Consider the following 26,267-nt stretch of genomic DNA (forward strand, 5'->3'; position numbering starts at 1 on the left):
ACGCCGCTTCAGTATGGCCGACGTAGCTTCAGGCAGAGAACAAGCAGAGGCGAGATGACATCATCCATGTTTAATGAGTTGCTAGCTCACAGCTTCCAGGCGTTCCTCATCATCAGGATGAAAAAAACGTCGTTATCGATGGAGGCGCTGACACCGCAGTAATAGTTGATGAACTCCTCTTGCGTCACCTGCCATGTGAAGGAAACATCTGAGCTAGTGGTTCCTCATCTTCAAACATGCAAGAACTAACCAGAGGGCGGAGCTCGAGCGACCTTCCAGCTAATTTGCCGAGTCAGGTCACATGGCCGACCTTACCTTGCCATCTTTGTCGTAGGGACAATCAAAGTTGTCCAGGAACGTCCTGAAGACCTGCTCCTCCGTCCATTCCCCGTTCTGGTACTTGGGGTGGTACTTGGCGTCATAAACCCCTCTCAGGTCTTCAATGGTGATCACGCCATCGCCCGTCTTGTCCAGTTTGCGGAAGGCCTGCATGACCACCTCCTTGCGGGCCTTGGACATGGCGGGCTGTGGCAAACGTGACTGGGTCAGGAACGCGCGGCTAACGTGTGCATGCTAACCTTTCTTTACCCTCAGCGTGACCAGGAACTCGTCAAAGTCGATGGTTCCGCTGCCGTCACGGTCGAAATGCTGAAAGACGGCAGCGGCTTCCTGTTTGTCCATCAGGATGCCGTAGTCGTTGACTCCCTTCAGGAACTCCTTAAGGTCCAGCGAGCGGTTGTTGTCGTCATCCATGATCCTGAAGACTCTGGCGGGTGCAGAATCCACTGTCATGGACCACATCTTCTCCATTGGTATGACCATGTTCTAGAATGGGCTATATGTGTCGGATGGACTGCATGTTCTAGAATGGTCCACTGTGTTGTAGGGGCGTGAATGGACTGCATGTTCTCAAATTGTCTATGTGTTCTTGAATGGGATACATTGTGGAGGCTGGACTAGGTATTCTAGAATGGTCCACCATGTTCTAAGAGGTCTAGATGTCCTAGAGCGGTGTATAGCCATGTTGTAGGATGTCCTAGAATGGGTTTGGTGAGACCCACCTGCCGAGCCCTTTGATCCCAGCCGAGCCCCTGGCCAGACACTGGAGGCGGAGTCTCTCTACCGGGTCAGAACAAGCAGACAGGCACCGCTTGGCGTTCAGCGCCATCTCTCGGTCGTGTCTGGAAGTCCCCGCCATCTGTGACGTCACGACAAAGTGAACGCATTTAGCCCCGCCCCTTGCTCGTCGTACACAACAGGAAACGTTGCATTTTCGCTCGGAAGGCACCAAAACGTCTTGTGATTCGGGGAACTGACTGATAGGATGAACTAAATGAGCTAATCGAACCGGAACCTGTCGACCAGCCGTGTTTTTCCCTTCGAGTTGTACAACGCTTCTGCTACCCCCCACGCCCCCACCCCGAGTTCCCTCCTCACGTGACGTATTGATTAGCCTGGACAGAGGTGACGAGGACCCACCTGATCAGCAGGAGGACCAAAGTTCAAAGTTGAACTCAACGTCGAGGACCTGCTGGGTGCGGAAAGACCTCCCCCAAGCTGGCCCCCGTTGCCGTGGTCACCGGCTCATCTACCGCCTGATTGGCTATCGTTCATCAGCATTGTAAAAACATTAGTGGAGTTGTGGAAGCACAGTTGGAGAACCTTGTAGGAACTTTTAATGACAGTCAGGAAGTATAAATAAGTCACATTCATTCACGCTACAACACTTTGCTCCACATCCGGGCAGTACATCGTCACGTGCTTGTCCTTCTGCCCTCTGGCGGGCAAAGTGGCGCCTTCACCCACACAAGACGACGGAAGTGCTTCATCACCGGGCGTCCTTGGGAGGAGGGGGAGCACGTGGAGGTGCTCATGAGGTTGAGGACAGGAAGACGCCTTCCCCGTTAGACGTCATCAAATATCCGGCTGCGGGACGACGACATGGACAGATAGCGTCCTCCCGCGTGTCTGAAGGACGACAACACATCGCTTAGACACGGCACCGTGTCAGGCTGCTAACAGCTAGCTTACCTGCCGCACTCGGAGTCCACTGCTTCGTCCGCCAGAGAATCGGCGTTGAAGTCCAGAGGCTCGGCGTCCTGGAGCAGCTCCACCCGATCGCGCTCTGCACGACCCCCGCCCCGCGAATACTTGACCTCTACACGAGCATCACAACAACAAGGGTTCAGCCAGCAGAGCATGCTACATGCTAATTATGCTAATGATTATGCTGACGTCTGTCGTTGGCGTCGCTCTCCTTAGCATCGTGTTTGGTCCTGCTCCTCGCACTTTGCTCTTCCCTCTGGCTTCCGTAGCGCTCCTTCCACTCCTGCAACAGTCCACATGTGGTCAAGCGAAGGTCACCTTCAAGGTCACAGCAAGGAACGTCAACTCACTCGCCGCCTGTTCTCGCCGTCCTCTGTCCTTTGGCGCTTTCGTTTCTCTGTGAGCGCAAAGCAGACGTGTCATTGCCAGCCGTAGCCGACCCACGCTAACGTTTGTGTGGCACTGACCGCGGCGAATCAGCTCCTTGCCCTCCTCCATCAGGTCGGAGGTCATTTCGGTGTCACCCATGAATTGCTGGAAGCCCAGAAGGTTCAGACAACGCGTCCCCAAACTGAGGAGACCACAGCGTCAGGCGGTTCCGCTGGGGCGGCACACCGAGGGGGCGTGTCTTACCTGAAGTAGGTGGCGATGCACAGGATGACGATCAACATGGGGTAGTAGATGTAGAAGCCGTTAGCCACGAAGGACAGCACGCGCATGGAGCCCATGATCTGCAGGAGACAGCACGCGGGTCACCCCTTCATGCTAGCATGGCTAATGTAGTTAGTTACCGAGGTGTAAGCCGTCTGCTCCTTCTGCTGGTGCGAGATGGCTGCGTCCATGTGGATGAGACCCAGGAAGTTGAGACACAGCGGGGGCGTGAGACGACAGAAGAGCCTGCGGGCGATGAGACGACCTTAGGACCCATGTGACCCAGACGTTTCTAAACAAGTGTCCCTCACATGCCGCTGAACTGCAGACTGTAGGCGTCCGTCTGGTGGTGGGATGCCAGGTAGTAGTAGTTGAAGACCCGGATGCGGAAGACGGTAGAGTAGACACAGGTGCACAGGAAGAAGATGGTGATGAAGCACGCCACCTGGTGGGAGGAGGAGGAAGCGTGAATGCAGCACGGCGCCACCCTGACCCACGCCGCGTCTCCTCACCTGGATGTACACGTAGTTGTAGTCCCGCTCGGCTAGCTGGATGAAGACGGCGAACAGCGACAGGACGGGCTTGGTGCTGAAGAATGTGCACTCGGACCAGACCACGACCACGCTGAAGAGGGTCAGGACCAGCGAGAGCAAGCGGTAGAACCAGCGCTTGAGGAGACACTCCCAGTACCACTCTGAAGGAAGCGCACGTTAGCGCCACGCCGCTAAGCCCAACGCTGCCAAGCGTGACGGGGGTGCCTCACCTACGGTGGGTGTGTACATGTAGCGGCAGAACCACCCGGCGGGCTGCGAGCGCGGGAAGCTGTGCACAAACTGGCGAGTGGAGCTGGTCTCGTTCTTGGCCACGTCCTCCAGGTGGAAGGCCTGCTGCAGGAGGATCTGCCACTGGACGCGGGTCCGGTTGTGTCTCTGCACGGCGTAGATCACCTGGGCACGGACGCACGTGAAGTGGCCCTGCTTGGGTGAGCTGAGCGTGGGGAAGAACTCACCCGCTTGTGGAGCTTGACCAGACTCTTCTCGCTGGGAAACGTCTGCTTGTCCTCAAAGTCCTCGTAGTCGTCCATGTTCCGACCCATTTTCTCCTGGTAGTCTGGCGGGCACTGAGTAGCGCATCGTGTCATGGGAGCGTCACAGGAGCATCATGGAAGCCCCGGCCACTACTCACCTTCCTGAGGATGGTGTCGATGCAGGTCCTCAGAGGATGGTTGTACTTGATGGCCTCGCTCACCTTCCTCACCTCCTGACATCACCACACCTGCTTGTCACACACGGCGGCACGCACGTGTCACGTGCACACTCACCTCCATGACGTCCTCCAGGTTCTCCTCCGCGTCCGCCTTCTCCGTCATCAGCTTGGACGCCTTGAAGTAGGTCTTGAGCAGCAGGTGTCCGTGTCGGGAGGCATCCCAGTAGGAGCGTGGGATCTCCACCAGGCCGTAGCCCAGCAGCAGCACCAGCAGGAACAACCCCCACGTGTTGGCCGCCGTGATGCCGATGGTCTGCAGCTCGTACCTGCCACGCCCCCAAATGTTAGCACCGGCGTTGGCACCGCCGAAGGAGGCGGGGTCTCACCAGGACAGGCGCCATTGGGGGTGCACGGCCACGTAGATGAGCAAGGAACCGAAGATGAGCAGGTAGCTTCCGTAGTAAATGGCGTTCTCGATGAGAGCCGTTTTCATCTTCCCGCCAATGGAGAAGCCCCCTGAGCGGGCGTACGACTGCATGAAGGGAAGCAGCAGCCTGTGCATGACAAAGCAGCAGGTTGAGTGCGGCCGCGGCCACGCCCACTGCCGGCGGCAGCTCAGGCACGAGGCCACACACTGACCAGGTCAGGCACTGAGACGTCCAGTAGACCACCCGCCAGAAGACGGGCATGATGCCGTCAGGGATGTAGCTCCACGGCTTGTGGCACGCCGCCTGCACACTGCGAGGGAGGAGGCGCCGTTACTCCACATTTGGGCTTCCTGTCCCGACGCAGGAAGAAGCGGAACTCACCTCTGAGTGGGAGCCAGAGAAACGTTCCTCGTGGTCTGATTGACGGGGGGCGGACTCACAGCGTGCTCCTCGTGGTCCTTCTTGCACTGCTTGTAGATGGTCTGAAACAGGCGGCACGGGAAAGCAACTTGAGGACAGAAATCACTAGAGCCACACGCGGTCCCACGGGGGGACCCCAGGGGGACCTACCGTGGTGACGTCCAGCGGGAGGATGAAGACGATGAGGAAGCACAGGTACCACGCCAGCAGCGTTCCGAACAGAACCATACGCTGCTGTTTGCCAAAGTCTCCATAGCGGTGGAGCAGGAAGAGCGCCAGGAAGAAGACCACCACGATCTCCAAGCCCAATGCCGCCCCGCTCATGCTGACCGGAAGCTGGAGGACCTGCAACAAGTCACGTGACTGCTAAGCTCACGAAGAAGATGCATCACAGCTGTCACATTGCCTTCCCGCTGCAAAGATGGGGGTTCATTAAGAGGATGATGCATTCACGTGACGGCACACTGGCAGGATTTCTCAGCAAACACGTGACAGACATCATCTGTGTACAAAAAGACTCAAGTGTGGCTTGAAGCTAATTGCAGCGTTAGCTAGCAAGATAGCAACGCTAACGACGGTGACGTACCGCAGTTTCTGGCTCACGTTTTGCCCGTTGAGGTGGAACAAAAGCAGCGACGGTTTCTCGTCCAACAACAGTCAATTGGAACGGAACAAACTGCACGGCAAATCAGCCAAATGCGGCACTTTCTGTCATCAGCCGTCACATCCGCGTCGGCCGGGCAGGGACCATGACGTCACGGGCGCGGACGGGCATGCGCAGTAGTGGCAGTCAACAAAAAACAATCTCCATTTCCAGTGCAAGACAGTATGACAGCACCAAATATAAAGAATTAAAAGAATAAATAAAGGATTTACATTGTACAGGACCATTGGTTGCCTTGGTTACATATTATTGAGAGAAATGAAGTGAGGAAACCTTTTAATATTTCTGAAAGTAAATGTTGGAATGTGCAGCTGCACATAAAACAACGAAATGAGTTTGTTGAGCAGAGGGGCGTGGCCAGTGATGTCACACCAGGAAGCGACAGGTGAGAGGTCAACATTTGACCAGCTAGCTGCAGCTGGTCAATGATTGACCGTCATTGATCGATGTGGGCTATTTTCAGGTGCGGTGGAGGACAGAGTCGTCTTTCTGGAATTAAACTTTCATCTTTGCTCTCCTGAACCTAATCCCCTGTGCAAATATTGACTCACTTCTTCATTGGCGGTCAGCTTAGCTTCATAATGTTCTATTTGATCATATCGATTGCCTCGCTAAATGTGTGCACATCAATGGATAACACATTGATCACCTGATTCACCTACAGGACAGCTGATGCTAAGACACACAAACGATTTTAACATGCTAGCGTAACATGCTAACGCCAAACAACTTCTTCGCTACTTTTGACCCTCCCGTCCCGCCGTAGGGATATGGGGCGGGGTCACATCCCTCGCACTCCGTGGGAAACTCCTTTGACTGGCTACGACTGGATGTTCACGTGCAGCCTGAGTGGCTTTGAAGCTGCGCACAAACAATTTGCGCACAGGGTTGCGAGCACGGCATCAGGAACGTGCGCGTCCACGCGAGTGAGCCCAGATGAGGTGAACGGCTCCCCCGCCCCCCACCACCCAGCGCCGCCGCTCAGGTAACAAGACTTTAACGCACTTGACTTTTTTATCCTACATACATGTAGCATGTGCTCACGTGACGCTTAAAACCTGTAAAAGTTACTGTGGGCTGCTAGCTTGCTTTGAGCTAGCATATTCAGGTGAATCTGTGACGTCACTCGGGTGCGAGACGACTAGTTTGACATGTGCTTTACATGTATGATGCGTTTATTCAAAAGCATTAGTGACATCACAACTGGTGACAGCCAATCAACTGACAGCTTGCCCGCTCACCTGTATTCACTTTTGTTGTTGTTTTTTGCCTTCTTGTACACAGCTAGCAATGGAACGCTAATAATCATGTCAAGGTCCAAACACAGCCGTCTGCCCTCCTCCGCCCGCCCCCCAACACCCGCCACCAGTTTCTGTGTTTAAATTCAAATACAAAAAAACTACAGCAAAAGTGGGTGAGTGGGTGGGTGGGTGAGTTGGTGGTGTAGAAGGTGTCCAAAGTGCAGCCCAGGGGCCATTTGCAGCCTGCAGCACATTCTAAATATATCATTTAACAAAAAGCAACAACATAAGACAATAAAATCCCAAAAATAAATCTTAAGGGAAAAAGTTTTAATCTAACATGAAAAAGTCATTATCTTATGAGAATAACATACAGAGCATTATTTCAGTGTAGTATAAAGTTCAAATATTGAAGTAAAATGTCCTCAAAACAACAAATAAACTTGTCATTTTCTCATTTTTAGAAAATTTAGATATAGGATGGGACCCAATATGAACGCAAAAGTCATATTCGGCCTCATTTTGGTCACATTAAGGTGAAATATTCATGAAAAAAGACATTTGATTTTTAAAAATCATATGAGAGCGAGACAACATAAAAGGAAGTTGTAATATTATGCGAATAAAGTCCAAATGTTAGGAGAAATTGTAAGATTGTTTAAGAAGAAAACTGAAATATTTGGAAAATGTAAAAAAAAGAGTAATTAGTGAAGTTGCACTGAAAGTCAGTCACAAATGAAAGTATAGTAAAGTTGCACCCTGTTACATTTCACTTTATCACATACTACAGTATTAATTGGCCCTGTACCCCAGAAACCGCCCCTGAATGATACGGGAAAAGGCCAAAATGATACTGTGTCAAAGCCCAGGGCAGTGATACTGATAAACTATAGAGTTTAACCATGTCCAGTATCAGCCCCCGTAGCTGTCCACTCAGAGCGCGCTGCTCTGGTATCGTGCCCGTGAAACAACCAATCAGAGAACAGCGCACAAACGTTTGTTTTGCTGCCGTCTGTGCTCTGTCAACATGTCAGCGGTTGACACTCCCGGCGAAAGACAAATAGGGAAAATAGCAAACAGAATATTAGAAATGGAACGTTTTATCACCATTAATGAGGACACTCTTGAAATGATCGAAAAAACTAAAAATGCAAATACAAGTCGGAAAACCAAGGGCGACTGCAACTGCAAGAACGAACGAAGACTGGTAGAAAGTATTCCCCCGCCTGAGTTAGACAAATACGTGTCTATGTTTATTGTAACGTTTTTGCCGACGCTATGGAAAGGACACGACTGTGATCGCTAACAAGCTTTTATTACACAACAATACTGGCTACTGTCGGCCGTAACCACGCCGTTGCAACCACCGCCAGCAACGCAAAAGTGCTTCCTCAACATGACACGCCCCCACCCCTGGTGCATTCACAGTCACGCGGAACAGTCAGACACTCAAGAGCACAACATGTCAACATGAACACGTCAGGGTCGCTACATTATTTTATCAATCAGAAAAGAAAATGGGGATGAATACGAGCCTGATTCTCTCAAATCAAAATTCAACTCTCTGGCACGTTACATGATGGAAAAACGAAAGTATACGTGATAATAAGCTCATGATTAAATAGTATGTGATAATAAGATCATCACATGGTTTGTCTGGTATCAGGCCCAGTATCATGCCCCCACGTGCTAGAATCAGCCGATACTGACACTTGGGGGCATGATACCTGGCCTGATACCAGACAAACCATGTGATAACCTCTAAATCTAGTCCTGGGGCCTGGGGCCTGGGGCTTGGGGCGGCATAGAAGGTGAGGATGCAAATGTCCTCCAGAAAGCGGTCAAGGAGTTTTTGTGTCTTTCAGCGTGGTGGGAGTTGACTGGCCAGTGTTCCAGGAGGAGCGGCATGCAAAAGCTAAGCAGCTAACTGAAGTTGACCCCGCCCCACCCGACATGCCGACGGACATGGCGCCACCCCTGTACCTCTCCAATGAGGACTTTGTCTACAGGAGCGGCGCCCCCCCCACCTCCCGCTGTCACTTGGAGGAGGTGGCGCAAGCCGGAGGGAAGGTGAAGAAGCAGGTGACCTTCGCTGACCATCGAGGTCTACCGCTGACTAGGGTCAAGGTCTTCTCCCAGTTGAAGGATCCCATCCACATCCCTCTTGACATCCGACGGACGGCAAGCACGGTGCCCGGCGCCAAAGACGACAAGCTGGTCTTGGACTTCGGCCAGCCGTCGTCGGACTACGTGCACTTCCGCCAGCGTCTGGAGAGGAACTGCGTCTGCCTGGAACACTGCGTGCTCAAGGAGGAGGCCTTGGCGGGAACCGTCAAGGTCAAGAACCTGTCCTTTGAGAAGCGGGTCAAGCTCCGCGTCACCTTTGACTCCTGGGAGAGCCACTCGGACGTGGACTGCACGTACGTGAAAGACTCGTACCCCACGCGCTACAGCGACACCTTCTCCTTCCAGCTGAGCCTGCCGGAGCTCCTCCACCCTCATCAGCACGTGGAGTTTGCCGTCTGTTACCAGGTGGGCGGGGACGAGTACTGGGACAGCAACCACGGCCACAACTACCGCGTCGTGTGGGCGTCGGCCAAGCGGCCACACTTTGACTCGGGGATCCACCTGGACCGGTTCGGCAGTCCCACCTGCGGACACGGCATCTTCCCCGAGTGGCCGAGTTACGCTGGCTATGAGAACGTGGGGCCGTACTACTGAGACGCTTTCATTGAAATAATTCAGTAAGTTTTTAATTTTTCCAAACCCCACCTTTTTAAATGGGAATATTCATATACAAACACAAATATTATTTGTCTTCATTTGCCTTTTATTCAAATAAACATTTACAATAAAAGGCAGCTTTGGTCATATTTGCTCCCAATTTACTGTATGTTTTATTTGATTTACTGTATTATTTAGTCCAAGTAAACATGAATAAAAACACGAGTCGTCCTACTCCCATTTACTCCGCATTGACACGCTGTGGCCACTAGATGGACCCCTAGCACAAGGAAAGCAACGAAGAAGATAATAAATGATTCATGACAATAATAATGGAAACGAGGAGGCGGCAGGTAGCCCAAGACGCTGCACTCAGCAAGCAGACAGAAGATGGACGCCACGTCGAGCGTGAAAACAAACCTTTGGGATTTGGGAAAAGCACTTTCGCCGAGGCCCCGCCTCCTCCTGGCGGGCGGGAGCGGAGTGATGACGCGGACTTCCGGACTTTCTGCCCGTTCCTGCAGGGAGGAGAGGAGGCAGAGGAGGACTTGCGAGCCGCCGACGAGCGTCCCGAAGCGGGAGGCCATGACGTTAAACGGCAGCTCGGGTGCGCGGCGGCGAACGGACGCCATGCGGCCCCCCCTCCTCCGCTGGAAAGGCGTCAACGTTTCCCGCCAGCGCAGCTGATCGGGCTCCAGCATGAGAACGCTGAATGAAAACAAGGAGGGGGTAGCGGGGGAGGAGAACAATGTGAAAGCAGGACAGCTGTGGCGGGACGCCGCCCTCCGCTCCAGGAAGCTCCGTAGCGACCTGCGCCAGCTGACCCTGTGCTCCAAAGACCAGGACCTGTCCAAAATCGAGGCCCTCAACTTGGGCAACAACTTCCTCCACGAGCTGCCTGAAGGTCTGGCGTCCAGCCTCAGCAACCTGCGCGTGCTGGTTCTGCGCAGGAACCGCTTCTCCGCCATCCCACAGGCCGTGTTCGAGCTCCGGCAGTTGGTGGAACTGGACCTGAGCTACAACCGGTTGAGAAGCGTGGCGGAGGGCCTGGCCCATCTGAGTGGGCTCAAGAAGCTGTGCGTGAGTCACAACGACATCCAGCAGCTACCCGAGCACATCTCGGGTCTGAAGCTTCTGGAGGAACTGGACATCAGCTTTAACCACCTTCACAGCATCCCCGCCTCATTCCGCCACCTGGCCAGGCTGCGAACACTGGATGTGGACCACAACAAGCTGAGACGTTTCCCTCCTGAGATCCTGGCACTTGGCGACTTGGAGGAGCTGGATTGTTCGGGGAACACGTTTGAGGTTTTGCCAGAAGACCTGGCCAAGTTGAAGAGTGTGAAAATCTTGTGGCTGAGCAGTCTCCACCTAAGATCTTTGCCTGACACCTTCTGCCACCTGCGGAACCTGGAGAGCCTGATGCTGGACGGGAACCACCTGACTGTGCTTCCTCGCGACTTTGGCGACCTGCAAAGGCTCAAGATGGTTAACTTGTCCTCCAACCAGCTGGCCGGTTTCCCGGAGGTTCTTCTGAACATTTTGGGACTGGAGGAGCTCTACCTGAGCAGGAATAAACTCACGCATCTACCGCAGGAAATCGGGCAGCTGCAGAATCTGGCCAATCTTTGGCTGGACAACAACGCCATCACATACCTGCCCAACTCACTGGTGGACCTGGTGAAGCTGGAGGAGCTGGTGCTCCAAGGGAACCAGATCGCCATCCTTCCTGACCATTTTGAAAAGCTGTCCAAGGTGAACATTTGGAAGGTGAAGGACAACCCCCTCATCCAGCCCCCGTATGAGGTATGCATGAAGGGGATTCCGCACATCGCCACCTATCAGAGGGACTTGGTGCCCTCACAGCTCGCCGTGAAGCCCAGACTCAAACTGGTTCTGATGGGACTGAAGGGGGCCGGGAAGACACAGCTGCAGCGGAGCGTTCTTAGCGGGCGACATGAAAGCAAGGGAAGCGATGGAATCCAAGTCGCCAGCTGGGTCGCAGATGGCGGCCTCACGTTCCTCATGTATGACCTGTCGGGCAAGCAGAACCTAGACCTTCTCAAAGCCTTTTTCCTCTCCCCCGGCGCCCTCTACATCCTGGTCGTTAACCTCAAAGCGTATTCGCCTTGCCACTTCTACGCCCATGTGGGCTACTTTCTTCACCTGCTGGGTGCCAAGGTGCCCCGTGCTGTCGTGCTGTTGGTGGGCACGCACGCCGACCTGTGTGGGGACGCGGAACTGGAGGAGAAGAGGCTAGACATCCACCGACAGGTCGGCTTGCAGCGAAGGAGAGACGCACAGGTCCTGATAAGTCTGGCCCTAAACGTGGACCAGGCTCTTCAGCAGGGTTATGCCGCACGCACCTCCAACCCCCATAACCCCTTTTATGCTGTCTCCGACGGTAATCTGTGGCAGAAGAAGACCCGGCTACAGTTCTTGCTGAACCACCGCCTTCAGATCCTGTCTCCGCTGCTGAGCGTCAGCACGCAGACCCAGACCAACATCCAGCGCTTGAAGGAGAAACTGATGTTTGTTGGCAAGCACAAGGACATCTTCCCCAACCTCCACCGAGTGCTGCCCAGGTCCTGGCAGATCCTGGAGGAGCTACACCTCAAGTCTGAGGACTTGTGGCTGTCGTGGTGGGACGCGGCCCACCTCGGCCACCAGGCGGGGCTTACCGAGGAGAACCTGCACAGCGCCTTGTCCTACCTGCATGAGAGCGGCCAGCTGCTCTACTTTGAGGACAACCCCGCCCTGAAGGATTATGTGTTTCACAACATTTCACGCTTCATCGCCGTCCTCAACGTCTTCTTCCAAAGGGACGAGCTTGAACTGCTGGACGACGCCCAGGCGGGGAAGGAGGACAATGAGAACCTCAGAGCGGTGCAGCCAGAACATCATTTGGACAGTTTCCTTCGATGCGGCCTCTTACCCTCCACCGCCATCCACCGGCTGCTCGGCCCTCTCATTCAGACCCAGTGGGACCAGAATGTTTCCATGGAGCTTCTGGAGAAGCTGGGCGTCTGCTACTGCGTGAACAAGCCCCGTGGCAAGCCCCCAAATGGCGCTGCAGTGCTGTGGTACAAGTTCCCCGTCTACACCGGCAGAGAGGAGACAGAACCAGACCCGAGCGCCCTTCCTCCCTGCCCGCTGATGTCGGTGGAGCAGCTGCAAATCCAGTACAGCTTCCCCTTCCTGTTCCCGCCCGGACTCTTTGCCCGCTTTAGCGCACGCATCAACAGCCACGTGGCTCAGAGGTCCGACGGCCCGAACCGCATCCTGGCCTACCGAGGCAAAGTCCCGGTCGTGATCAGCCACCATCCCTCTGCGGGGAGGCTGCAGGCGGACACCGTGTCCATCGCCAGCCACGCGTCGCTGCCAAACATCTGGACGGCGTGGCAGGCCGTCACGCCGCTGCTCAACGAGCTCAACGCACTGCTGCGGGAATGGCCCGGCCTGCACTACGCCGTCCACATCGTGTGCTCCAAGTGCCTCCGCAGGGGGTCCAGCAGCCCGCACACCTTCCCGGGTAAGCTCCGCCTCCCCAGCCAGGCGGCATCGCTACTTTTCATTCATTCTTTATTTAACCAGATAAACCTCACTCAGATGAAAAATGTCTTTTCCAAGAGTGACCTGGCCAAGATGGCAGACACAAACGTTTGGGACAAGACAACATACCTTTATATGTCATGATGATGATGATGATGGCGATGGCCACGTGTGTGGCGGCCACCAGAGGAACAATCCTATTAAGCTAGCTGGCTGTTATCCACCCCGCACGTGGGCTCACAGGATTGAACTGTCATGTGATCATCCTGAACACGCCCACCATGGCAAACGCTAGCATGGGAATCTTCCTCCTGAGGGTTCAAAGGTCATTAGACACGTGCAGGTGCTGGTGTTGAGGCGTGTAGACCAGCTCAGTTATTTTGGGAATCTTTCCCGTGTGCCAGACATTCCTCAGGATGGGGGCGGGGCCAAGACCAGCTCAGGTACTCGGAGTGCATATTTGCTTTCTTACGCACACGGAAAGCTCCGCATAGGGCAGACAACACAGGAAGTTCACTCACTTGCTTCCTGTCATGGGGCAGGGGGCTGTACTGGGAGGAAAGTTGGGATATTTCAAGCCAGCCCCCACACCCCCTCCACAAAAGTGGAGTCATTGGACTGTTCTGTGGTCTTACTTGGTCAATGGCAGGGGTGTCCAATGTGCAGCCTGGGGGCCATTTGTGGCTCGCATCGCATTCTAGAAATATGAAATATTTAACAAGTAAACACAACAACAACAAAGCTCATTTTACAAGAATAAAGTCAAAGAGGGCTCTAATGGTGATAAAAGTGTATTAGACGTTGGTACACAAGTTTCCTATGTCTTATTTTCTCTTATGTCTACTGTATTGGATAATAGGAGTTTTAAAGTGACTATAGGGGTGTTATTTCCTGTCGAAGGGGGCTCTAATTATGATAAAAGTGTATTAGAAGGTAGTATACACGTTTTCCTGTGTTTTATTTTCTCTTATGTCTACTATATTGGATAATAGGAGTTTTAAAGTGACTATAGGGGTGTTATTTCCTGTCTAGAGGGCTCTAATGATGATAAAAGTGTATTAGAAGGTAGTATACAAGTTTCCTATGTCTTATTTTCTCTTATGTCTACTATATTGGATAATAGGAGTTTTAAAGTGACTATAGGGGTGTTATTTCCTGTCTAGAGGGCTCTAATGATGATAAAAGTGTATTAGAAGGTAGTATACAAGTTTCCTATGTCTTATTTTCTCTTATGTCTACTATAATAGGAGTTTTAATGTTCCTATAGGGGTGTTATTTCCGGTCTACTGGGCTTTAGTGATGATAAAAGTGTATTAGAAGGTGGTACACAGGTTTTCTGTGCTGTAATTAGGTAAATTATATATTGTGGAATTGATGTGGGTGGGGTCTGGGACCAGATACCCGCCATAAGCGGGGGAGGCTGGCTGTCAAAGGTTTGGCTCTGGTGTTGGTTGTGCTGCTGGGGGGTGCCCAGTGTGTTTGTTTTAATTAATGAAGCCCAGAAAGGTTGTCGGTTCCTGCCATTAGGTCATGTGATCCAAGAGGCATGTCCTATCTCACAGGGGTCCTTGCTGTGTTGCAGGAGAGTTGCTGTCTCAGCAGCGGCCTGATGAACTGACCGAGCTGATCTGTCCAAAGAACGGCTCCGAGAGGGTCAATGTGGCTCTGGTCTACCCACCGACCCCCACCGTGCTCAGCCCCTCCCCCAGGTGAAGATCCATGTCCCACACGTTACTTCCAGACTCTTCTGTGGACCTTGACACATCCCTGATATCACAGAGTTCTGACATGTCTCGGCATTCTTCAATTTTTGTTATCGCCTTGCTGTCCGAAAGGTCGACAAGGGGGTGATGGTTCGTTTCCTTGGGAATAAAAGCTTTATTTTTCTACCCTGGAGGCACCAGGAGCCGGCACGCAAATCACCAAAATAAAGAAAGTTGATGACCACCGAGCGTTTGTGCTTCTTCATGGTGCTCAAACGCTGACACCTTGCTTGCGACTTCTCCTCTCAGACCCACCCCCCCACCACCTCACGATGCTCATGACGCTTCCGCTCGGACAACTCCTTGTTACATACATATGCTGGTCCAGCTGCACGTGCCCGAAGGCGTAGCACGTCCACGTACGCTAGCGTCAACACACGGGCACCTCGACTACAGCCGCAAATCATTCCGCCACTAACACGGTCAGACTTGAAGACTATAGGCTGGTATGCTCTCAATTTTGTCGCATTTTCCTGCTTCAAGTTCAGGAAATAATAGAGAAGCACTGGGTTACATGAAGGAACATCTCATGCCGACATTTTAGGACATTCAACGTGACTAAAAAGGAGTTGTTCTGGGAAAATGAAGTTATAATATGGGAATACAGTCAACGTATTATGGAAATAAAAGAATAAAAGCACAATATTACCAGACAAAAATGTACAAAGTTTGAAATATTTGTGAAATAAAAAAGCAAAGTGATATTAATATAAGGCCTTTTGCCTACACTGTATGCCAAAGCTGAGATGAAATATACATAGATAATTTGTTAGCATATATAACATGTCTTGCTTTACGAAATATCAAGGTGGCAAAGTTGTATACTTTGAACTTTTCACTATGTGGCCCTCGGAGATGAGATGAAGCTGAGCTAGGCCTCTACAGCGTAGGCTGAGGTCAACAGGAGGAACTTCCGTCCTCCTGGCCACCAGGGTGCGCTGACACTTAAAGAGGCGACAAGATGGGCGCTCTGACTCCGCCTCTTCCTCTTCCTTCCGCGGCCTCAGAGGTAGGAGCTGTTTGGTGCAAGCCGGCTACGAAATCCGTTGTAAATCTTCGCTAAATCTTTGCCATCCTTCGTTTTAAACCACCCAAGATGATCTGCCAAGAACGCTTATTCGTAAATACTCGGATTTTGTAGTCGATGGTGTATTTGTTGTCTGAAGAGGAATGAGTCAGAGTGCCTGGATGGTTTGTCTGTCCGCCATCTTGGCTGCTTTCATGCTAAACTCAGCGTTTGTAAACGCCACCGAACTGCTAAGTTTTAAGCAACAAGTTGGCGAATGAACAACAGTACGCGTCGCGGTCGTCGATATAAAATAGCTGTAAAGTCCGTGATCAGACGGAAGCTCACCGAATTGTTTCACATTCTGTTTCAGAAGTCTGAAAATGGTCCGCTACTCGCTCGATCCCGAGAACCCAACAAAGTGTGAGTATGAGGATCTTTTGAAGAGTGAACACGTTGACTTTTGGCGTTGATGATGACACCTTAGGACACCTTTGGATTTCTCATGAAAACAAAGTACTAGCTGAGCGCCTTCACATGGTAGTGATGTGCCAATATCATCGATACCTGTCCCCAATTCAAAGCTCCATACTGTTTGAAACTATGGCCGTTTTCATCTTTCTAACCGTTGCTGGTCAATGATGGCTTTCTTTTTCACTTTGATGCATCTCGTTGATGCCTTATGTCTGTTGTATGCTAGCTTGGCTAAGCTATATGCACATTCATACAGTAATGGTTTGACTTCATTATGCCATGCTAACACATACCCACCAATTTAAAATAGACCAGACACATGCTACAGCATATCTGCTCGGTATCACTGATAACCAGCATGACTTGTACCTGGTATGGGCTCGGGGGTGGAGGACAGGAGTGGTATGGCACATCACTACCCTGAGAAGAGAGGAAGTGAATGGCAGCAAGACGTGGCTGACTGATGTTTTATCTCCTAGCATGCAAGTCCAGGGGCTCCAACCTGCGGGTGCACTTCAAGGTGAGACCACATGACTCCACACACCCTGTCACTGGCGTCCAAGCTGAGCGACGTACATGTCGAGATAAGAGCGTGTGCGTGTAGTAGCGTGGTCATGTGTCTGGCTCTGCAGAACACGCGTGAGACGGCCCAGGCCATCAAGGGAATGCACATCCGCAAGGCCAACAAGTACCTGAGGGACGTCATCGTCAAGCACCAGTGTGTCCCCTTCCGCCGCTACAACGGCGGCGTGGGCCGGTGCGCTCAGGTGAGTGGGGGGGGGGCTAGTGAGCAGCGGCCGCCGTGATGACCAACTTAGGACACCTTTGGATTCATGATGAAACCAACCAATCAGTCTGAGCGGCCGCTCGCTCAGACAGGAAGTGTGCGTTTGGGCGACTGTCAACACTGGTGTTTTGCAGGCCAAGCAGTTCGGCTGGACGCAGGGGCGATGGCCCAAAAAGAGCGCCGAGTTCCTGCTGCACATGCTCAAGAACGCAGAGAGCAACGCCGAGCTGAAGGTGAGCATGTGTGAGATGTTTCCCAATGCAGCCAATGGCAGGTCGCTGTGATGTTGTGTAACCGTGGCCGCCCTCTTTAGGGTCTGGACGTGGACTCTCTGGTCATCGAGCACATTCAAGTTAACAAGGCGCCAAAGATGAGGCGGCGTACCTACCGCGCCCACGGCCGCATCAACCCGTACATGAGCTCGCCATGCCACATCGAGATGATCCTCACAGAGAAGGAGCAGATTGTTCCCAAGCCGGAGGAGGAGGTGGCCCAGAAGAAGAAGGTAGGGGGCGGAGCCTGCTGCTGCTGCTATTGCTGTGAAGACCAACACTGACGTGGTCTTTGTGTGCAGGTTTCACAGAAGAAGCTGAAGAAGCAGAAGCTGATGGCGCGTGAATAAGTAGAAATAAAAGCCACTTGTCATCAGGACGCTCTCTGCTCTTTATTGACACGCTCGTTGTGGCACGCCGCCGGCCCTGCCCTTTCCTTCCCTCCTGGCGCTCCCAGACACTACAAGGTCCACTGTGAGCCCACGGACCACTTGATGGCACTCGGCCCCATGATCTGACTCCATGACGCCACTGTGCTGCTAAGTGGGCTGGCGGGGGTGGTTCCTTAATTCGTGTGACGTTCAATAGACCTCAGTAAGCCTATCTACCAGGCTGGGGTATGATGCCTTATGTAACATGCAAGAATAAAAGCCAACATTAGCAGGCTGCATGCTAGCTTAGCTTCTGAATGGAGAAATCCCATTCAAAATTGGGGTGGGGTAATAAAATGGGTTAGAATTCATCCATATGTACATGGATATGTGATATGATACAAGAACAAGATGTTTTCTCATATCTTTGGCTGTTTTGGGAGTAGAGCTCCTATTGGTTGACGTTCGGAGCTGCTGCTGAAGAGATGCCGACACCGCCCCAGCAGGCAAGTGGGGGGGTTGAACCTGGGACTCCCAGGAAAGGACGCACAATGATGCAGAAGCGTAAAGCCACACAATACAGGGAAATGCGTTTCCATTGAAGTGACGTCACTTCCTGGTGTGAACCATCGTGTGTTTCCCATAGACGTAGAAAAAGCACACTAGCGCAGTGCTTCGGTACACACGCCGCCATCTTGTGTAGCACAACTTGGCAGCTCAGCGTGCTCGCAGTGGGTAGGCACATATCAGTAATTTACAGCCGCACGGTTGGTCATTTTAATGCCTTATTGCGTCCACAATTTCAGAAACAATCAGTCAAAAGGTCGAAAGTCGCAAACAAACGAGGTAGTGCTCCACAAGATGGCGGAATCACGGCGACAAAAACGTACGGCTTATGTGTTTTCTACATAATGTAGTTCTGTGGTGGATTTTTTTTCAACTATATTAACTTTAACAAACCGAATGGCATTACAATACAGTGAACTCAAGTACAGAACACATTGACATAAAAACAACCCTTTAACGTAGATATAAGTATATAATCAAAAAAGAAACAAGGCAATACAAGAGCAAGTTTAAACCAGATTGGGTTTATACATTGTGCATTTTTGGTCTTACTTTCAAGGATTTTACGTATAATTTAAAATAGTTTGGAAAAGCAGTTGTAGTTGGTAAGGTTTTTAAATATGTAGATTTATGGGTATAGAATTTGGCTAGACATAGTATTGTATTCCATACTAGTCCTTGTTTTTGGTTCTATAGGATCAAATAGGACATCATTACTACAGAAACTGTTGGACAGAAAAACTCCACACCAGTCCACATGCCCTGTAGTCTATCCTTAATGATATATGATCTGTCCTGTGATGGATCTGTTATTCCAGACGAGGTGAAAGGTTGTGTCTTTAAATCTTCCAACAAGATGAGAAGATCCACTGGTGAAAGTTGGATAAAGTGACTTCTCAATATGGGATATCTCAGCAGGGGTTCACTCAACAACTTTTGGGCATCTAGTCCTCCATCTTTGTAGTATTTGACAATATTGCCCTTTTTGACATCCTTGCTTTCATTCCTCCCAATGAGATTGAAATGTGATTGATAGCATGGATGATTCCAGAAGGCGTGGCCTGTGACAAGCAGGCCAAACAAGCCTTGGTAAGCTGTTCATTTTACTTCCAGAAAGACGGATCTCTTTGCTGGTTTTCCCAGTTTTCATTTGACTTGATATGCTCGTCCCTCCGAAATATTTCACCTCTGACCTCACAGGTATGCTGAATGTTGATGTTCTGCGTTCAGGGATTGGAAATGGTTCACTTTTATTGTTTCATTCAAACCGAGTCCGGATACATCAGGGAATTTGGGAATCTCTTTAATTGCAGTTGGAATTTGATTCTTGTTTTTGGGAATAGAGTTCATCTGCCGTTTGCCTAAAAGATGGTTTCCTACAGGCGGTACTGCTGATACTTCCAGCGCTGAGATAAATAGACATGGTGATGATGGACATCCCTGAGGGATACCAACTTGGATTTGGAAGCTCGGGGTTGAACCTGAAGGTAACAAAACACATTGATTTCTATTTGATAAAATCCTTCACTGTAAACTGCAAAGCCTCCATATTGTAGGACCAGAAAAGCAAGGTACACCCAGCCAAGCTCAGTTTCATGATGTTCTATGATGTCCATTCCAAATGTAACATTATTTGAGCCCTTTGAGGAATCCTGACTGACTTTCACGTTTCCAATACCTTTTGGGAAAATAATGGAAGTGAAACACAATTTCTCTGTGTAATTGCTATCCTGTCGTCAATCGTTGTTTACTGTTATCATACGCCATGTCTCGTTGTTGGAGCAAAGGTGCCTGATGGGAATATTCCACAATGTAGTTGTCTCATATCCATCCAAAGATGCTTCTAGAAGCTTCCAGCGAGCCCGTCTGTCTGGGCTTCGTTGGGAGAAAGGAGGAGACAGCGGCCTCCAGGTCGTCACTGTCCAAAATCTATAAAATCCTGATCTCCTGAAATCCTGGAATATGTTGGCAAATACCTTCGAGGAAAGACATCTTTGCTATTCCCTCAAGGCCATTTATGATTGGTGATCGGATGCCATGTTTTCTTGCATTTGCTTCTCTAGCCTCCAAAAATATGCTGAATTCCGTTCTTCCTCTTCTTCTTCTCAGGGCTCGGTGACAACCACCAGGATTTAGCTTTTTAAAAGCTCCCATTCCACATGGAATCAATGTTTAATGTTTTAATGCTGAAATCATGGCCTTATTGATTCCACGTCTACGAGCTGCACCACCAACCCTTCCTTCACGATCACCCCCACTTTTATTGTGAAAGGGGATCAGGAGTCAAGAACAGGACACGTGCTCTTATTGTGAAAGGGTATCGTGAGTGAAGAAGAAGAAGACAAATAGGACACGTGCTCTTATTGTGAAAGGGGATCGTGAGTGAAGAAGAAGACAAACAGGACACGTGCTCTTATTTTGAAATGGGATGGTGAGTGAAGAAGACAAACAGGACACGCGCTCTTATTGTGAAAGGGGGTCGTGAGTGAAGTAAAAGACAAGCAAGACACGTGCTCTTATCGTGAAAGGTGATCAGGAGTGGTATCTATCTGTCCAAATTCCAAACATGAAGACAATTATTCAGGTCAATGCAGTAACATGACCACCAGATGGCGCCACGCCCCCTCACACTGCTGCTGGCATGGTGGTGCCAGCAGGTGAGGCTGATGATGACGAAGAACAGGAAGTATGTAGAATAATACAAGTGAAAATGTTTGGAGTAGTTAACGTGCCTGTTGTTTTTCTTCTTTATTATTATTAATTAATATTATTATTGTTATTACGCTGATTAAGAAGCAGACTGAGCCCTCCTCAGCCAATCAGGAGGCCGGCCTCCACTCGGGCCTGCTGACGTCACAGTCCGGCGCTCCAATCGGCGCAGAGATGTCAAACTTGGCCCCTCTGGCTGCGGGACGTCGGAACCAGAAGATCCACTCGCAGACTGGCAACTTGTTGAAGCACGCCGAGCCGGACCGATCCATCCCCCCGACCCCCACACACACCCCAGCTGCGGTTCCTTGCTGACATGGCCTGCTAGAAGTGGACCGTCGTCCGAATCCGGACCAGGGTGATGTTAGCGCTGGGTCCGATGGACGGGTCCCGACAGAGCAGCTTCCTCCTCAGCACCCCCCCTCTGGCGGCTCTGCACAGCATGGCCGACATGAAAACCCCCCAGTACCCGGCCTACCCTCTCTCCTCCGCCGGGCCCGCTTCGTCCACCTCCCCGGCCACCAGCTCGCCCAACCCGGGCGGCATGGCGGCGTCGTCCCCGGGCCTCAAGACGTCGTCCGGGCTGTCCTCGGGTCTCGGCTCTCCGCAGCTGTGCTCGTCCGCGACCCCCCACGGCATCAACGACATCCTCAACCGGCCCTCGGCCTCCTCGGCCTCGGCGGGGGTCATGAGCGCCCTGCAGCCCCGTTTCAGCAGCCTCAGCCCTCCGCCGCCGCCGCCGCCCGGACTCTTCTTCACCCCCGCAGCTGCTGCCGCCGTATCCCGCTACCCCAAACCGCTCACCGAACTCCAGGGCCGGACCCCAATTTTCTGGCCGGGGGTCATGCAGAGTCCACACTGGAGGGACGCGCGCTTCTCGTGCTCACCCCGTGAGTGTGTGTGTGTGTGTGTGTGTGTGTGAGAGAGAGAGAGTGTGAGTGTGTGTGTTGTTAGTAACGGTGATGTGTTGCTGTGTTCCAGAGCAGAGTTGTGTGTTGGACAAAGACGGAAAAAGGAAACACACCAGGCCAACTTTCTCTGGACAACAAATCTTTGCTCTGGAAAAAACTTTTGAACAAACCAAATATTTGGCGGGACCGGAGAGGGCGAGACTCGCCTTCTCGCTCGGCATGACGGAGAGCCAGGTCAAGGTACGCGCGCGCGCACGCACGCACACACACACATATTACTTCTCATCAAACTCCAACGGCACTTTTACATAGCTTACTTTTTAAAATAAATATGGTACTTTATCATATATATACTTTCTAAATAAATATCATACTTTATCGTATATGCTTTATAAATATCATACTTTATCATATATATACTTTCTAAATAAATATACTTCATCATATGTACTTTATAAATATCATACTTTATCATATGTATACTTGATAATAAGTACTTTATCATATATATATATATACTTTATAAATAAATACTATACTTTATCATATATATACTGGATAATACGTAGCATACTTTTTCATATATATACGTTATAAATAAATATCATCCCTTATCATATATATATATATATACTTGCTAATAAGTAGCATACTTTATCATATATACTTCATAAATAAATATCGTATTTTATCATATATACTTTATAAATAAATATCATCCTTTATCATATATATATATACACTTGCTAATAAGTAGCATACTTTATCATATATACTTCATAAATAAATATCATACTTTATCATATATACTTTATAAATAAATATCATACTTTATTTTAGATATGCTTTATAACTATACTTTATCATATATACTTGATAAATAAATATCATACTTTATCATGTATACTTGATAGATAAATATCATACTTTATTATAGATATGCTTTATAACTATACTTTATCATATATACTTGATAATAAATATCATACTTTATCATGTATACTTGATAAATATCATACTTTATTATAGATATGCTTTATAACTATACTTTATCATATATACTTGATAACTAAATATCATACTTTATCATATATACTTGATGATAAAGATTAAACTTTAACAAATAGAATTTTTTGTAATCATAATTATTTCAAATTATACTTTTTTCACATTATCATGTCATATTCTATTTGGATTCTCATTTATTATGTCGACCATATATTTATGATCATCATGTAGACAAGTATTTATGATAGTCATGTAGACATATATTTATATGTATTTATAACCATCATGTAGACATATATTTATATATATTTATGATCATCATGTAGACATATATTCATGATTTCCATGTCATGGATTATGATTATGATTGTTTGCTGGTCCCAGGCATTCGGACTGGATGGCCTGGAAGTGATACAGTATTATAATATCATACTTTATGATATGATACCTTTTATTATGACTATATTATCATAGAATAAATGTCCTCGTTGCGGGATGAATCATCTCATTGATTTCAGTGATTGATCCTCTGCGAGGACACCTGTATGGATGATGATGATGTCATAAAAAGATATGAAAAGTGATGATTTAAAGATGTAGAATATCATCAGAAATACATTGATTCATTATGTTCATTATGATTTAACCATCTGTTCGCTTTGATAAAACACGTGCTTCATTATGGTCGATCATATCATAGCAATAATCACCATCGTATTATTATTATTATTATTATTATTATTATTATTATTATTATTATTATTATTATTATTATTATTATTATTATTATTATTATTATTATTATTATATATCTTGCAAATTACTTCTTTAAAAAAGAATACCGACGACAATTATCATCCATAATAATAATAATCATCATCATCATAAATTCCATTTGGAAGAGCAGCAAGTGAAGCATGACATTTTCGTGCGCGCGCGCGTGCAGGTGTGGTTCCAGAACCGGCGGACCAAATGGCGCAAGAAGCACGCGGCCGAGATGGCCTCCGCCAAGAAGAAGCACGACTCGGAGACGCAGAGGTTAAAAGTCACTTCGGACCCGGACGAGGACGAGGACTACGACAAACCTTTGGACCCGGACCACGACCACCGCCACCTGCTCCACAAGCACGCGCTCGCGCACACGCCCGAGCCTGACAGCTCGTAAAGGTGCTTCCTCTTTGTTCTTGAGTTTTTTTACCCTCGTGCACCTTTTGGTGGGACTGTAAATAGGAAGAAAAGAAAACGGACTTTTCTTTTGTTTTTACATCAAACCAAAAAGAAAATGTTGACTCGGCCAGCACGTGGACGCAACACGTGACTGGTTGGATGATGATGATGTAAATATTTGATGTGAAATTAAAAAGAAGTGACAGCATCATAGCCCTTGGGATATGAATTATATTCGTGACGATCGGGTGAGAACAAGGAATCTTTACTTCCCGTTTGGCGCCATCACCTGTTGGCGCCGCCAGCCGGAGAGTGAGCGTGCGCGTGCACGTGCACGGGTGATGAACGGCGAGGTCGGCGGGGGTCGCGGCCCGCGTGACGGATGGATGCCGGGGGCGGGGCTAAGTGAAAGGTCAGCGCGGTCTTTTATTAGCGTTAGCAAGAAGCTGTTAGTAGCAAATAACCTCCTCAATCAAATCTTAAAAGTCACGTCCTAACTCATCTCTATGCTAATAGCAGCCATGACGCTTTTATTCAAAGGGGAAAACAGGAAATGACAGCTTCATGGGATGCTAAGCTAATGCTCGCCTCGGATCCCCCCCGCCGTGACGTCACACCATCGACCGGGCCGTCTCGTCGTATCGATTACGTGGAGCGGACGCTCTGCTGTGATTGGCTGCCGTTTCGACCTCTGAACTTTGATCGTGGTCACGGGGGTCGCGGGACGAGCGGGTCGATACCCGCCCGCTACTAAGTGCTCCGCCCACACCTGCGACACCTGACCGAAGGACTATGCTCGCCATGGGCCGCCTGACCTCCATGTCACGTGACGGCGCCATCACCGCACACGCACACCATTGCCTGGACCACACTCAGCACTCCAAGTGTTCCCGATGATTAATATGAATATGAACGTGGATGACGGTTCCTCAGCATTCTCCTTGAAAAGAAAAGGAAGCAGGTGTGTATGCTTCCGGTATCTTCAGGTGTGTGTGACATCGCATGGCCCCACAGGCGACATGAACAATCGCTCAAAAAGAAAACAAGTTGTAAATAACTACACCCCATTGGGAAATATGGGTAATTCTTTTATTCCAAAAAGCATGATTAAGTCGAGCAGCTAATTGTCCAACTTTAGTGGACGGTCAGTGAACGCAGCACACCGAACAGATAAGACATAGATTGCTGTACTATCCCGTATTCGGAGCCTTTCTCTTTCACCTCAGGTTTGCCCCCAGGTGCTGGTACCATGTCGGATGCAGAAAGGTAAGATTTGATCTACTTATTGAGCGCCAACGAGTACATTTGCGGCACACAACCTCCAGTCAGTTCATGCTAGCGGACCGCCAGTAGCGGTGGATGATTGACGTTGTGCTTTCCCACTTCCTTTGACACGCTACGTGACACAAACGATGTATGAGGCGGTCAGTCGTCGCTGCCAACGTTATTTTCCGTCATGCTGGGCGACGTGACGTTTACGTTGCGGCCGGAAGTCTCACGTTGTTTCAGCGACAGACTGGTCTCGCGATACCCGCCACACGTCGCCACAGTCCGTTCATCCTGATGTGCGATATCTCCGAATTCGTTTCCGATCCGATACCGGGTCAAATTCAGGCTGGTATCAGCGATACAGTGTGGTAAATGTTTATAAAGTATATAGCATAAAGATACCAGACGTGGCATGCACGTATGAAGGTTACGTGTGGAATAAATGGAATAAAGTCATGGAGGTCTTTGATTGGAAAGCCTGAAGCGTTTTGAACGTATCAACATGTGATCAGCGTATGAACATAGGAACATACGTGTATGTGGAATAGCAATAAGAATAGGAACATCGCAATACGAATAGGAACATGTGTGTATGTGGAATAACAATATGAATAGGAACATACATGTCCTGCTGGAGGACATGCTAACACCTGGCTGTAGGACATGATGACATAGTGTAAAGTATCAGGGTACATGCATGAAGAGTACTGCATGTGGCGTGTTGTGTATATTAGAAGTAGAGGAAGAAGGATATCGCTAGCAGCAGTGTGTCTGGGAGGCCAGTCTCTGCCTTTATCACCACTTCCTGTTCTATGGCCATCATCACCACCTTGTGATTGACAGTATCCTTCCCTTTCATCCTTCAGTTGATGATGTCATCGCTGGTCAGGTGACTTGGATGACCTTTGACCCCCCGGTGCTTTTATCGGAGGGGTGAAAGGTGGTGTGGCATTATGGGATGGACACTAGCTAGCAGGCTAACGAGGTTAAGAAGGCTAAAAGCTTCTCAATGCTTCATTTAGCCAATGAAA

The 26,267-nt window shown here is 49.7% G+C and overlaps 6 protein-coding genes and 2 non-coding genes across 9 annotated transcripts; 6 read left to right on the forward strand and 2 right to left on the reverse strand.

Annotated features, from left to right (window-relative positions):
- Window positions 1-56: 56 nt before the first annotated feature.
- capslb (calcyphosine-like b) lies at window positions 57-1,571 on the reverse strand. Its single transcript, XM_058056972.2, has 5 exons — window positions 1,480-1,571; window positions 1,062-1,198; window positions 589-766; window positions 316-525; window positions 57-188 (listed from the first exon to the last, which is right to left on the reverse strand). The coding sequence occupies exons 2-5, from the start codon at window positions 1,196-1,198 to the stop codon at window positions 87-89; spliced, it is 627 nt and encodes a 208-aa protein (XP_057912955.1). The 5' UTR covers window positions 1,480-1,571; the 3' UTR covers window positions 57-86.
- Window positions 1,572-1,659: 88 nt separating this feature from the next.
- On the reverse strand, window positions 1,660-5,526 carry lmbrd2b (LMBR1 domain containing 2b). The gene is made up of 18 exons (XM_058056970.2): window positions 5,338-5,526; window positions 4,902-5,096; window positions 4,713-4,813; window positions 4,543-4,641; window positions 4,290-4,457; window positions 4,019-4,229; window positions 3,883-3,957; window positions 3,707-3,817; window positions 3,461-3,644; window positions 3,210-3,391; window positions 3,009-3,142; window positions 2,838-2,943; window positions 2,680-2,777; window positions 2,514-2,617; window positions 2,397-2,443; window positions 2,236-2,329; window positions 2,032-2,158; window positions 1,660-1,968 (listed from the first exon to the last, which is right to left on the reverse strand). The coding sequence occupies exons 2-18, from the start codon at window positions 5,073-5,075 to the stop codon at window positions 1,905-1,907; spliced, it is 2,079 nt and encodes a 692-aa protein (XP_057912953.2). The 5' UTR covers window positions 5,076-5,096; window positions 5,338-5,526; the 3' UTR covers window positions 1,660-1,904.
- A 262-nt stretch (window positions 5,527-5,788) lies between these two features.
- On the forward strand, window positions 5,789-9,561 carry ppp1r3b (protein phosphatase 1, regulatory subunit 3B). 2 transcript variants are annotated; one of them, XM_078798973.1, is made up of 3 exons: window positions 5,789-5,800; window positions 6,182-6,400; window positions 8,522-9,561. In XM_078798973.1, exons 2-3 carry the CDS (start codon window positions 6,186-6,188, stop codon window positions 9,375-9,377), a joined length of 1,071 nt encoding a protein of 356 aa, XP_078655099.1. In that variant the 5' UTR covers window positions 5,789-5,800; window positions 6,182-6,185; the 3' UTR covers window positions 9,378-9,561. The 2 variants fall into 2 exon arrangements, with proteins under 2 accessions (XP_078655099.1, XP_078655098.1); XM_078798972.1 differs by lacking the exon at window positions 5,789-5,800 and adding an exon at window positions 5,882-5,979.
- Window positions 9,562-9,765: 204 nt separating this feature from the next.
- On the forward strand, window positions 9,766-14,879 carry mfhas1 (multifunctional ROCO family signaling regulator 1). Its single transcript, XM_058056969.2, has 2 exons — window positions 9,766-12,912; window positions 14,515-14,879. The coding sequence occupies exons 1-2, from the start codon at window positions 10,080-10,082 to the stop codon at window positions 14,643-14,645; spliced, it is 2,964 nt and encodes a 987-aa protein (XP_057912952.2). The 5' UTR covers window positions 9,766-10,079; the 3' UTR covers window positions 14,646-14,879.
- A 749-nt stretch (window positions 14,880-15,628) lies between these two features.
- Window positions 15,629-17,613, forward strand: rpl17 (ribosomal protein L17). The gene is made up of 7 exons (XM_058056975.2): window positions 15,629-15,704; window positions 16,075-16,124; window positions 16,655-16,695; window positions 16,808-16,942; window positions 17,097-17,195; window positions 17,276-17,467; window positions 17,537-17,613. Exons 2-7 carry the CDS (start codon window positions 16,085-16,087, stop codon window positions 17,582-17,584), a joined length of 555 nt encoding a protein of 184 aa, XP_057912958.1. The 5' UTR covers window positions 15,629-15,704; window positions 16,075-16,084; the 3' UTR covers window positions 17,585-17,613.
- LOC131107689 (small nucleolar RNA SNORD58) lies at window positions 16,168-16,233 on the forward strand. The gene has a single exon (XR_009120305.2). It is a non-coding gene; the product is annotated as a small nucleolar RNA SNORD58 (small nucleolar RNA).
- On the forward strand, window positions 16,973-17,039 carry LOC131107687 (small nucleolar RNA SNORD58). Its single transcript, XR_009120303.1, has one exon. It is a non-coding gene; the product is annotated as a small nucleolar RNA SNORD58 (small nucleolar RNA).
- Window positions 17,614-21,242: 3,629 nt separating the features above from the next.
- Window positions 21,243-23,994, forward strand: nkx6.1 (NK6 homeobox 1). The gene is made up of 3 exons (XM_078799034.1): window positions 21,243-21,779; window positions 21,868-22,032; window positions 23,747-23,994. Exons 1-3 carry the CDS (start codon window positions 21,243-21,245, stop codon window positions 23,963-23,965), a joined length of 921 nt encoding a protein of 306 aa, XP_078655160.1. The 3' UTR covers window positions 23,966-23,994.
- The last annotated feature ends 2,273 nt before the right edge of the window (window positions 23,995-26,267 follow it).

Source organism: Doryrhamphus excisus, linkage group LG19, assembly GCF_037039965.1.
Source record: "Doryrhamphus excisus strain RoL-2023G ecotype Guam linkage group LG19, RoL_Dexc_Guam_v1.1, whole genome shotgun sequence".
NCBI classification, from domain to species: domain Eukaryota; kingdom Metazoa; phylum Chordata; class Actinopteri; order Syngnathiformes; family Syngnathidae; genus Doryrhamphus; species Doryrhamphus excisus.

Bases quoted from the DNA above. Each gene is read 5' to 3' on its own strand.
- ppp1r3b (XM_078798973.1), top strand. From the start codon at position 6,186: ATGGGGCGGGGTCACATCCCTCGCACTCCGTGGGAAACTCCTTTGACT. The intron at 6,401-8,521 runs GTAACAAGACTT...TGTGTCTTTCAG, and splicing joins CACCCAGCGCCGCCGCTCAG to CGTGGTGGGAGTTGACTGGC.
- rpl17 (XM_058056975.2), top strand. From the start codon at position 16,085: ATGGTCCGCTACTCGCTCGATCCCGAGAACCCAACAAAGT. The intron at 16,696-16,807 runs GTGAGACCACAT...CTGGCTCTGCAG, and splicing joins ACCTGCGGGTGCACTTCAAG to AACACGCGTGAGACGGCCCA. The intron at 17,468-17,536 runs GTAGGGGGCGGA...CTTTGTGTGCAG, and splicing joins AGGTGGCCCAGAAGAAGAAG to GTTTCACAGAAGAAGCTGAA.
- lmbrd2b (XM_058056970.2), bottom strand. From the start codon at position 5,075: ATGAGCGGGGCGGCATTGGGCTTGGAGATCGTGGTGGTCTTCTTCCTG. The intron at 3,958-4,018 runs GTGAGTGTGCAC...TGGTGATGTCAG, and splicing joins ACCTGGAGGACGTCATGGAG to GAGGTGAGGAAGGTGAGCGA. The intron at 2,944-3,008 runs GTGAGGGACACT...CATCGCCCGCAG, and splicing joins AGTCTGCAGTTCAGCGGCAT to GCTCTTCTGTCGTCTCACGC.
- mfhas1 (XM_058056969.2), top strand. From the start codon at position 10,080: ATGAGAACGCTGAATGAAAACAAGGAGGGGGTAGCGGGGGAGGAGAAC. The intron at 12,913-14,514 runs GTAAGCTCCGCC...GCTGTGTTGCAG, and splicing joins CAGCCCGCACACCTTCCCGG to GAGAGTTGCTGTCTCAGCAG.
- nkx6.1 (XM_078799034.1), top strand. From the start codon at position 21,243: ATGTTAGCGCTGGGTCCGATGGACGGGTCCCGACAGAGCAGCTTCCTC. The intron at 21,780-21,867 runs GTGTGTGTGTGT...GTTCCAGAGCAG, and splicing joins CGTGCTCACCCCGTGAGTGT to AGTTGTGTGTTGGACAAAGA. The intron at 22,033-23,746 runs GTACGCGCGCGC...GCGCGCGTGCAG, and splicing joins TGACGGAGAGCCAGGTCAAG to GTGTGGTTCCAGAACCGGCG.
- capslb (XM_058056972.2), bottom strand. From the start codon at position 1,198: ATGGCGGGGACTTCCAGACACGACCGAGAGATGGCGCTGAACGCCAAG. The intron at 767-1,061 runs GTGGGTCTCACC...TGCACCCGCCAG, and splicing joins GGGATCAAAGGGCTCGGCAG to AGTCTTCAGGATCATGGATG. The intron at 526-588 runs GTAAAGAAAGGT...CGTTTGCCACAG, and splicing joins AGTTCCTGGTCACGCTGAGG to CCCGCCATGTCCAAGGCCCG.